Source organism: Berghia stephanieae, unplaced genomic scaffold, assembly GCF_034508935.2.
Source record: "Berghia stephanieae isolate SIO BIC M18660-M18661 unplaced genomic scaffold, UCSD_Bste_1.3 scaffold29, whole genome shotgun sequence".
Taxonomy (NCBI): domain Eukaryota; kingdom Metazoa; phylum Mollusca; class Gastropoda; order Nudibranchia; family Aeolidiidae; genus Berghia; species Berghia stephanieae.
This window is the reverse complement of record NW_027624066.1, coordinates 40,001-52,500: the sequence shown is the minus strand read 5'-3', so window position 1 is coordinate 52,500 and position 12,500 is coordinate 40,001. Positions and strand designations below refer to the sequence as shown.

General features: G+C 36.0%; 1 protein-coding gene across 1 annotated transcript in view; it reads right to left on the bottom strand.

Annotated features, from left to right (window-relative positions):
- Positions 1–12,500, bottom strand: part of LOC144961540 (uncharacterized) — a 42,860-nt gene that overhangs the window by 5,729 nt on the left and 24,631 nt on the right. Inside the window, exons 9-10 of the mRNA XM_078894696.1 lie at positions 11,154–11,365; positions 6,345–6,572 (exon numbers count right to left, since the gene is read on the bottom strand). Of these exons, the coding sequence (XP_078750822.1) occupies positions 6,345–6,572; positions 11,154–11,365 (440 nt within the window). The remainder of the gene's footprint in view (positions 1–6,344; positions 6,573–11,153; positions 11,366–12,500) is intronic.

Below are 12,500 nucleotides of genomic sequence, written 5' to 3'. Positions count from 1 at the left end.
GTTGTGAATCTTTACCAAGATGTGGCTGTGTGGTCTAGAAGTATAACACTCGTCTCCGGACTGAACGTACCTGGGTTCGTGTCCAGCTCTGAGCGGCGCATAGTTGAGTCCTTGAAAAGGCTCTTTGCTCACATTCTCTCACTGTACTCAGGTGTAAAATGAGTACCTGGCCGTTAACAGATATTGTCATATCCCCTTACATGCATCATAGCCGTCCTTCATATTAAGTGTTACTGTTGGCCAGGGACCCCTTGTAAAGCGCTTTGAGCACGTTTAGTGGATATTGCGCGATATAAAAGTTCAATTTATTTTACAATAACAAGTTGATAAAGGGTAACCCGAAACGTCCAGTTTATCTGTTTTCGTATATTAAATTGAAACTTACATTCAATTTCACATTGTTATTTATATCTTCGAGCTTCGACTATTAGTGCTTTGGTACGTTTTGTGGATATTGCACTATATAAAATATCACTTTTAAGGAGAGTTTTGCCCAACATGAATTGTGACCCTCCGCCTCGAAGCGGTATTAAGTCGGGATTTGGAAAACACGAAGAAAACCGGTTTTAAAATGGAAATGGTCAAAATTATCAAATTTCAGTTTTTGGTTGTTTCAGAAACTACAATCATTTTTCTGCATGAAAACATAATAATTCAACATAAATATTGACGATAAGTTATATAAATTTCAAGTTTAAAAATGCAACTATCAGTGACACATTCAAAACGAGAGTTGACTTTCTCTCAGAGAGCCACCCTTTCCAAAGCTTAGTAATACCGAGTCTTTTTCTCCACCAATAAGATGTAAGATATCACAGCAAAGGGCGTGTCTTTATCTATCTCAGAGAAAGCATAACTGTTTTCACAATTTCATGGTTCAACCAATAATGAATTTTAAAAACTGTAAACAAGTCTAGGTTTTTCCCTGACAACCTTACAAATGAATGATTCTGATTGGTCAACGCTCATCACATGCGCTGTGGTTGTAGACCATAATGCTCGGGCGATGCTTCATGACGTCAGCATGCGTTTGTTACATATGTGTGTGTTTGTGCATTTTGATACACACCACGTGCTATTATCTCTTTGTCTAGCTGCATCCAGGTGATGGTCCTCCTTTGTCCCTCTTTTTTTTATTCATGAAATTATAGGGCATGCTAAGACTTAATAGGACAACAGTTGCCTAATTTTACACTTACAGAGATTGTTGTAGGATAAACATTTAATTTTAAGTACAAAAGCAGAACAATAAATAGAAACTTCAACAATTAATGAACTCCCGATGGAAATACGTGTAACTAAAAAATGAAATGGATGAATAGATAAACAGACAGAAAGACAAACCTATAAATGGATAAATAGATAGGTAGATAGATAGATAGATAGATAGATAGATAGATAGATAGATAGATAGATAGATAGATAGATAGATAGATAGATAGATAGATAGATAGATAGTAGATAGATAGATAGATAGATAGATGAAGAGGGGAGAGAGGCAAACAGAGAGAGAGAGAGAGAGAGAGAGAGAGAGAGAGAGAGAGATGGATGTTCGTTTTGTCGTGCTTTCTTTGTATACTGAAAGAAAGGAGGAGGGGGGGGGGTCTTTTTAGACAATGAACAATGTGGATGAACGCTAAGGACAACTTGAAAGATTCAATAACATGTTTTCATGTAAGTCACTACACAATAAGCCCCACCCCTCCTCCTCAAGCTGTCATCTGACACAAAATGGAAACAATGCAATGATTGATTTGACCAGCCCATTTCTTTAATTGCAATCTCATTGGTCAATATGTTTCCAGTTGATTGACTATGACTTACTTTGTAACAAAATGCTTTCTTTAAACTATCCCTACAATTCTTTGCTCCGCCTCCATCCCTTTTTTCATGTCTACCTCATCACTCTCTCCGTCTCCCTTTTGTTTCTTTCACACACACACACACACACACACACAAATACACACACAAACACATACAATTATACAGGTTTCAATCTTTATTCTATTTCCCTCGCGTCCTCTTAATGCACAAGCAGTCTCTCTCCCCTCCCCCTCTCGCTCCTCTTTTTCGCTATATCTCTCTCTTTCTTTCTTTCTCTCTCTCACACACACACACACATGTGTGTGTTTGTGTGTGTGTGTGTGTGCGTGCGTGTGTGTGTGTGTATTTTACTCTCTCATTCTATCTCTTCCTCTCTAATCCTCTTTCTTGATAATTCTTTCCCTGCCCACCCGGCTTCACGTAGTTTCAAAACTGTACTTTCAAATTATAAAACCTTCTTTAACTTTTGGCATTTTGAAATCGTATTTTCTCTATTAAATAAGACAAAAATTTCACATTAATATCACATTAATAATACATTATTTCATTGATTCTTTATTCAAATATCAAAAATTCTTGAAAAAGTGAGCAATTGTCGGCATTTTTTCCCAGTGTTTTATTTGTTTAAGAACATCTTACATAATAATGAATAACAACAAAAGTAATCATTGGATTGTTTCAAAAATTTGTATGTACATTATTAAATGTATAAGCTAAGCTCATGCCAAATTTCACTATTCTCGTCAAATTTTCGATGCCCGTATCTAAGGAGTTATCTTTGCCCATTGATTTGACTGTGCGTGAAACCGGTGTCTCACTTCAAAGTCGATTTTCTCAAAATTTGGTTTTCACACTCCCCCTACTTCAAACGGTCATATCTCGGCAATGAATGATCAGAATTGTATAAATTTGGTATCAAATTTTAAAGCATAAAATAAGCTATGATTGGGTACCAAAATCCCAAAATTGAAAAATCCGACTTAATACCGTTTCGAGGCGGAGGGTCACAATTTTAAAAAACAAACAAAAAAACACGTCTTTAAAATGTTGGCCATAAAAATCATCCTTCAAATATCAATCGAGTAGAAGGACCCTCATCTTGTCTACAACTTTCAAACCTGGGACGTCATGAAGTCGTCTTTGAAGTCTCGGGTCTGAGCGATTTATACAAGATAAGGGTCATTTAACCCTCTCCGTACCAACTACGGGAAAATCGTCACATTCGTTACGATACAACCATCATTTTAACCCTCTCCGTACCAACAACAGAAAATCGTCCCATTCGTTACGATACAACCATCATTTTAACCCTCTCCTTACCAACTACAGGAAAATCGTCACATTCGTTACGATACAACGAACATATTTCTTATTCTAATTTCTCTTGTACATCATAAAATTTAAAGAAAATGAACACAGTGTGTTGTAGAGCATGTTTTGGTAAAGAAATTATTTATGGGAAGAACTTTACTGCTATTGTGTTTGAGTGATAAAAAAATCTATATTTTGTGTTAGTTATTGGGTGTGGTGAAGGTTAGGGGAATATCCTGAAAATGGCTGGTAAGGAGATAGTGAAAACACATTCAGATATTTTGTGTGCCCTTCATTCTCATATAATACTCTGGTAAGGAGAGGATTAATCATTTTAATAGATCAAATATTTGAAGGAAGAGTTTTCTGTCCAAAATTTTTAATACATGTTTTTTTTTCTCAGAGTAACGTCCCCTGATATTTTCAACAAAACAGGGCCATTCTGACGTAAATTTATTTGCAGGTCTGATAACCCAAATTAAATTGTTATGCATTTGATCTCCTTGTTGTCAAGGCAAAAATACTCTCACATCAACGTAAAACATTATCAATGACACCGATGTTAAAACGGGCCCATCAGTGTGTTATGTGAGCAGACCTGTATAATGTTAACGTCGGGCGATGGAGAGAAAGAGATGGAGAGAGACCAAGAGAGAGAACCCGCTTTGACTATGTGACAAATAATTTTCAACAATCGATCTAATTCTATTCAGTGTGATCAGGGAGAGCGATTTTCTAATTGTATTAAGAAAAGTAATTGGTCTCAAATTCTTTGGAGGGCCGTTTGGTTTTCCTGGCTTTTGAATTGATATTAGCTCCCCTGGATGAATATCCAAGCTCTGGTGATGTTCGAACGTCTGATTGAAAATGTCATCTATGTGTTCATCTAATAAGCCTGGTCCATATGTTAGAAGTTCAGCGCATACTCCATCTTCTCCCGGTGCTCTGATGCTATTAAGACTTTTGAAAGCATTTCTCACTTCTCTTGGTGTCATAGGTTTTAATGGGGATTTCCCTCAAATCGGCTGACGTGTGGCGTTTTGTTGTCTTGGAATTTTGTTTAATAAAATTCAAAAAGAACATTCGAAATGTCATTGGGGTTGATAATCAATTTTCCCTAGTCGTCCTCTATCTTTGGATTTTCAAATGGTCTTTGGTTTATTAGTCTCACAGCTTTATACATTGCTTGATCGTTGTTGAATTTATTAATAGTATCAACGTTTTGTCCAACTCTTCATTACTCCATGTCTTATGCGGTGTAATATTTTGTTTCCTTCAATTTGAGTTTCTGTCTTTCTCCTTCCATTTTTGTGTTTTGTATTCTTATTCACAAATCCTTTTGTTGCTTAGATAATTGAGCTGTGATGGTGTCATACGTACGGCCTTGTCGTTTGGTTGCCGTTGTCCCGGCGCTTTGAATTGCAGTATTTGTTATTGCACTTCGTACACGTGACCTTCGTTCGGTGTGTTGTTGTTGTTCGTTAAATTGTCTAGTTCAGTATTGACTTGTCGCTGGTATTGTTTACGACATCGTAATTTGTAATGTTTATTTTTGGTTCATGAAATGTTGTGCTGTGTTTTCTTGATTGTTTGTGCAATTCAATAACAAAGTTTATTTTAACTAGTCTATGATCTGTTGTTATCAATGTGCCAACGTATGATCTCGCATTTGTTATGAATTGTCTGTGTCTTTGTCTGCACAGTATAAAATCGATTTGGTTGTAAATGTTGATAACTGCTCCTGTTTCTTTATTTTTCCTCTGTCCTACCCGCGTCGTTTGGTGTCTAGAAGCGTGATTAAATGCGCTGTTCGTGACAAATAAATGTTTGTCTTCGCAAAAGTCCACCAGTCCTTCTCCGTTATAATTTCGTATACTCTTTGAATAAGACCCAAGGCAATTCTCCCCTTCTTCCCGTTTGCCAACTTTAGCATTGAAATCTCCAGTTATTATTAGCAGTGTTTTATTTCCCTGTCAGAAAAAGTAGAAATATTTATAACTGGAATAGATATGTCTGCCGCCTTCGATACTATCAATCGCCAATCCTTGTTAAATATTTTGAAAGCAATAGTTATGGAAGATGAAGTTAAATTAATCAGATTCCTTATAAGTGAAACCTGGATAACCACCAAAATAATCGATGCCTCAGAGAATAAATCATTCCTTGGCAACAACGGTACACCACAAGGAGACAGCCTAAGCCCTGTTTTATTTATCATTTACCATGAAAATGCTTTAAAAGATGTGCGTAAATCTGTACCTTCGGCCCAATCACGTTTTAAAAACGAACTCCCCATGGAAATTGCATATGCAGACGACATCGACTGTATTGGTCTGAAACTAGTCAATGTAAATGACATCCAAAGAGCCTTAAAAAATCACCAACTGTACGTAAATAGTGACAAAACAGATGTAATATTATTGTCAAGGAAGAAAGATGGATGGAGAGCCACGAAAAAAGTATGATCATTAATAGGAGATAAGGAATATGTAGAGAGAAGAAAACGTTTATCGACGGCTGTATTGAATAAATTACTATATATATGGATTAGAAAAGATAAATAAAATTAAATACTAAAATCAAATTATACACAACCCTTGTAAAATCCGTGCTTATATACAACTGCGGAACATGGGCACTGACTGGAGCCGAAGAGCAAAGATTAGACAGATTCGATAGTCCGGAATATGCAATAAAATACTGTATGAAAAATTTAATGAAAGACCCTTATCCATTCAAATCCTGGAGGCAAGATGGCGGCTTCTTGGGCATTTACTCAGAAGTGATGAAAATATACCAGCTAATAAAGCCATGAATACTTTTTTCACCCCATCTGGACACAAGAAATATCAAGGTAAACCACCCACGTCAATTTATACTGTCCTCAATAGAGACCTAAAACGCCTTCAAAATAACAATGAATTAAAATCAAAGGAAGACCTTATGAACTTAGCATCCACAGCAAAAGACCGTGAACTGTGGAAGAAGATGAGACAGATGATTAGAGAGGCAGCCGAGGCGTCCAGATCGGATGATTAGGAAGCGAAAGGCCTTAAGTCAGTTAGTCAAGTCATATATATATATATATATATATATATATATATATATATATATATATATATAGAGAGAGAGAGAGAGAGAGAGAGAGAGAGAGAGAGAGAGAGAGAGAGAGAGAGAGAGAGAGAGAGAGAATGTACGTTAGAACTCACCCCGGAACAGTCGGAAGTTGCCTCAATCTCCCTCCAGGTGCTACCAAACCAGTGTTCTGTATGGATCCACTTGTTACGCCTATAGTAGGAGGCGTAAGGCTGGTTTTCGATGATGTAGGCGTAAATAACAAACAGCCTCTTGTTGCTTTGAATGGCCTCCTGGAGCGTGGGCCATTGGCGATTGCCTGACTCACGGAACGCCGAGTTCAACAAGGGACGTAACTGAGCCTAATGATGGGTACAATTAAAATGCATTCAGAAAAGCTACGGCGAAGGGATTCAAGTTGAAAATGACAAGAAAATGAAATGAGCTTGTAGAAAATATTATTTTGGTGATAGATCGTTTGCTTGTTTCGGCCCCAAGATTTGGAATGAACTACCACGTGGTCTGAGGGAGTGTGAGTCTTTACCTGCCTTTAAAAAGAATCTCAAGACACATCTTTACCGTATTTGCTTTTATTGACGTCATGAACCTTTGATTTGGCCGTCAATTGTTTGTTTGTGTGTTTGTTTGTTTGTGTTTAAATCTTTTTTAAAATATAATTTACATTGCAAAGTGCCCAGAGCTTGTGTTTTACACGAAATGAGCGATGTTTTATTTATTATTATAATTATTATTAATTATATTATTATTATTAATTATTATTATTATTATTATTATTATTATTATATTATTATTATTATATTATATATTATTATTATTATTATTATTATTATTATTATTATATTATTATTATTATTATTATTATTATTATTATTATATATTATTATTATTATTATTATTATTATTATTATTATTATTATTATTATTATATTATTATTATTATTATTATTATTATTATTATTATTTATTATTATTATTATTATTATTATTATTATATATTATTATTATTATTTATTATTATTATTATTATTATTATTATTATTATTATTATTATTATTATTATTTATTATTATTATTATTATTATTATTATTATTATTTTATCTTATTAATATTATTATTGTTATTATTATTATTATTATTAATTATTATTATTATTTATTATTATTATTATTATTATTATTATTAATATATTATTATTATTATTATTATTATTATTTTATTATTATTATTATTATTATTATTATTATTATTATTATTATTATTATTATTATTATTATTATTATTATTATTATTATTATTATTATTATTATTATTATTATTATTATTATTATTATTATTATTATATTTATTATTATTATTATTATTATTATTATTATTATTATTATTATTATTATTATTATTATTATTGTCATTATCATTATTATTATTATTATTATTATTATTATTATTATTATTATTATTATTATTATTATATTCCTATTATTATTATTATTATTATTATTATTATTATTATTATTATTATTATTATTATTATTATTATTAAACGAAGATGTTAAGATGGTCACTTGGCTGGACAAGAAAAGATAAAGTGAGAAATGAACGGATTCGAAGGTTGACTGAAGTGATGAATGTATCAATAAAGATGAGAGAAGATATATTGAAATGGTTCGGACGTGTAAAGAGAGTATGGAGAGAGGGAATACGTGGGAAGGAAAGTATATTGGACTTAGAATTAGCGGGAAAGAGGAAAAAGGGACGCCCAAAGACTAGATGGTGGGATAAGGTAAAGGACGATATGAGAGAACTGGGCCTGGAGGAAGATGATGCGATGAACCGAGATGCATGGAGATGTGGTATTCATTATGGCAACCCTGTAAAATGTGGGATAAGTTGAAAGAAGAAGAAGAAGAAGAAGAAGAAGAAGAAGAAGAAGAAGAAGAAGAAGAAGAAGAAGAAGAAGAAATGAAGTGAGTAGAAGGTGGCAGACAAGGTTGAGACATTGAGTGTTTTACGTTTGGGTTGAGAATTGAAATCATAACCTTAACTGCTATCTTTCCAACAAACATTCGTGGTCTTTGTTTATGTTGACCTCGTGACCTCAATACGTCAGGAGAGGGCCACGAGATAGACGCTACGTTTAAAACCTCTATTTTTATTTTATTTTGTTTTGTTTTGTTCTGTTTTGTTTTGTTTTGTTTTGTTTGAGTGGTGGATGTCGTCGATTGTTGAGCGTCCCTCTGATAGCCAGACGGAGTTGTCGTAACAGTTATGTCCTGGGTTCACTCCCCATCACCTCATTTTATGAATACTCAGATTTGTGGCTTCTGTCGCTTTTTTTCCACTCAAGGATGCCACATTTCAGGTAAACCCCATTTCCGGTCCATGGTGTACCCCCATGTTAGTGGTCCCAGTAGCTCAGTTGGTAGAGCACTCGCTTCACAATCAAAGGAATCGAGGTCGATCCCGAGTGAAGTCGATATTTTTTTTTAATCTGATCCACCTTACAGTGATTGGGTAGCTGGGTGTAAAAGATCTGACAGAAAGTACTTTGCGATAGTCTAGCATCCTATCCAAAAGGTAGCATGCGATTGCTATGGTCCTTATCACGCTATAGAAAGCGGGTAGGAGGGGTGACTCCGGCTCCATAGGTCCAATGGCTATGAAGGAATGCGTCTAACACCTGGGGTGTCATAAACGTGCCAGCGCCAACTACCATACAGTATCGGGGAGATGTCAGGCTTTACTAAAAAGTTGTTTTTGTCTGGCTATGTGGTCACGTGGTATCACACTCGCTTTCGGGCCGAAAGGGTCTGGGTTCGAAAACTCGCTCAGCGCATAGTTGAGTCTTTGAAAAAGGCTTTTTACTCATATTCTCTCACCGAACTCAGGTATAAATTGAGTACCTGGCCGCTAACAGTGTTGTCTCTGTCCGAAAAAGACATTGGAATGTCGCCTAGCAAGTGTCACGTCCCATCCTACATGTTAAGTGTTGTTGTTGATCAGGTACCCTTTGTAAAGGGCTTTGATCACGTTGAGTGGATATTGCGCTATATAAAAGCTGAATGGATTTGAAGGAGTTTCCCACAAACATTGTCCAATAAAAAGCAATTTGGAATAAACTAAGATAAAGAAATTTATTTTCATCAGTTTCTATAGATAGTATTCGCTTGGCTAAGAAGCTCACAACATTGCCATCCGGAAATATAAAGGACCAACACACAAAACTGTGTGTATCCATGAACGTTTATAGTCTGGTGAATATAGATTAGTGAGAATTACTCATAAACGCGGATGGCAAAAAAAAAAAAAAAAAAAACAATACCAAAGACCTGAGTGACGTCAACTTCATTCCATCTACTGAGCAATGTAAAGTGAACTAAAGAGAACTAATGATCTAGCTCCAAAAGACTTGAGCTTTTTTATATATAGCGCAATTCCACTAAACGTGCTCAAAGCGCTTTACAAAGGGTACCAAGCAAACAGTAACACAAAACATGTAGAACGAAATATGACGCCTGTTAGACAATGTTACAATGGGTTTATCCTCCGACAGAGCCGACGCTAATAACGGCCAGGTACTCATTTTAAACCAGAGTACGGTGAGAGTAAAGACCTTTTTCCAAGGACTCAACTATGCGCCGAGCGAGTTTTGAACCCAGGACCTTTCAGTCCGAAAGCCAGTGTCATACCACAAGACCACATAGCCGCCATAGAATAGCCTTCAACAGTCGTGACGTCACTTTCCTCGTAATGACGCATAGTAACTTAGCAACTGGTTCTAAACTATCGGAGCAATGGCGGATGCCCTTATGAAATACTTCTCCGACGAGCATAAAAGTGTATCCAGAGGAGAAAAACATTATAAATCTGATCATGTTTTGATTTTTGTTTTTTACATTCTGATCACATGACACGTGAAAACGGTCTAGCCAGTATGGAGAATAAAAAGTACCGATTTTCTTTGTCTAGAACCAAGCTGCTCGTTGCTGGGCAACGTGACATCAGACTATTATTGAACCCTATTGCAGATGTAGTTTATCAAAAACGTGTGGACAGACAATCAACTGTATCCAGACTTTTTCGACTACCATAAGGCTCATGGAGCCGGAGTTTATCCCGGTTTCTATAGCTTGAAACGGACAATAGCAATCGCTTGATACCCTTTGGATAGGACGCTAGTTATCGAAAAGTACTTTCCGCCAGATCTAACAGACCCAGCCACCCATTTAATGCTGGGTAGACTGAATCCGGGATCGATCTCGGTCCCTTTGCGCGTGAAGCGGGTGCTTTATCAACTGAGCTATCGGGATCGTCAGCTTTTTCGGGGGGGGGGGGGGTTTCATTATTCAAACTAGAAAAACTGATAAAAACAAAAGTTTCATTTATTTCTGTATCAAAATGGAGGGGGCATCGATAGCTCAGTAGGTAGACCACTCGCTTCACCGTGATCAATCCCGGGTGCAATCAAGATTTTTTTTTCTGACCCTGCCAACCCAACAGTGAATGGGTAGCTGAGTCTATTAGATTTGGCGGAAAGTACTTTGCGTAATGACTAGCGTCCTATCCAAATGATAGCAAGCAACTGCTATTGTCTGTTTCACGCTATAGAAACCGGCATAAACTCCGGCTCCATGGGCCCAATGGTTCTGAAGTAATGTCCAAATATGGAATGAGATTAGCGGAAGAGTTTGCGTCCCTTGATTGGACGTCATCCATAGTCTGTGACGTCACCGGCGGAAAAGTTATTAGAGAGAGAACGTCATGTTGGTTGTGCTTCCGCAAGGACGAGAGACGCATGCGCACAACCAACATGACGTTCTCTCTCTAATAACGTTTCCGCCGGTGACGTCACAGACTATGGGTGACGTCCAATCAAGGGACGCTACTCTTCCGCTAATCTCATTCCCTATTGGCAGCCAGTGACCTTGAGTTGTCGGGTAAGCTCCCTGAACACCTTCCTGGGTTCCACGATCTCGTGGTTGAAGTTGACCGTGACAACTTCACTGGGATGGGTCAGCAGGAAACGGCGAGTCTGTTTGATGACGGCACAGATGCTGCCGCCACAGAAGTACGCATGACAGGTGCCCAGATGACCACAACGATCATAGCATGGGTCGATATCCAGATGTCGAATGCCTTCGAGGAATAGGAAATAGAATACAAAGTCAGCATATATATATATATATATATATATATATATATATATATATATATATATATATATATATATATATATATATCCAACACTCATTTATATATATATATATATATATATATATATATATATATATATATATATATATATATATATATATATATATATATATCTCATGTAGTTCCATATCTGAAGCAGACGTCGGAGGTCATCTTCCGCCAAGCTGATCTATCTCTTGCCAATTCTATTAAAGCAGCGCCACCTTTCTCAGCTTCATCTGTCCAAGTTCTTATCCCTTTCAAATAAGTTATTCTTTGTCTTCCTCTTATTCTTTTTCTATTCATCTTTCCAGTCAAGGCGAGTACTTCCAAACCGGGGTGGCGGATAATGTGTCCTAAAAATTCCATTTGGCGTTTGATGATTTTTGTTATCAGTGATCTTTTTCTGTTTGCCATTTCTAAAATTTCTTCATTTCTTTTCCTTTCCATCCATGACACCCTCATCATTCTTCTGTAAAACCACATTTTCGCCGCCTCCAGTCTTTTAACCATGGTCTTGTTTATGGTCCAGCTCTCAAAACCATATAGCAGCACAGACAGTACATAGCAATCCAGGACTTTGCTTTTTGTTTTCATGCTAATATTCCTGTTTTTCATAATTGTATGCAGCTGGTTGAATGCATTCTTCGCCATACCTATTCTTTTCTTTATTTCACAATCTGATTTTCCATTGGATGTTACATTGAAGCCTAAATATTTGAAACATTCAACTTGTTGTATTGTTTGTCCTCTGCTTGTTATTACACAGGCTGGTGGGTTATTATTTTTAGATACCGTCATACATTCTGTTTTAGATATATTCAGTTCCAGTCCCATATTTTCACTACTCCTGACTACAACATCCAGTAATTCTTGTAGTTCATGTTCAGATTCTGCCAGTAGAACCGTATCATCTGCATACCTCAGATTTGTTACATTCTTTCCTCCAATACACACCCCCTTCTTATGTTCGATATCTCTTAATATCATTTCACTATAGAGGTTGAATAAATCTGGAGACAAAACACACCCCTGCCTAACTCCTCTTCTAATAGGTGTAAAACTGCTTAGCTCGTTG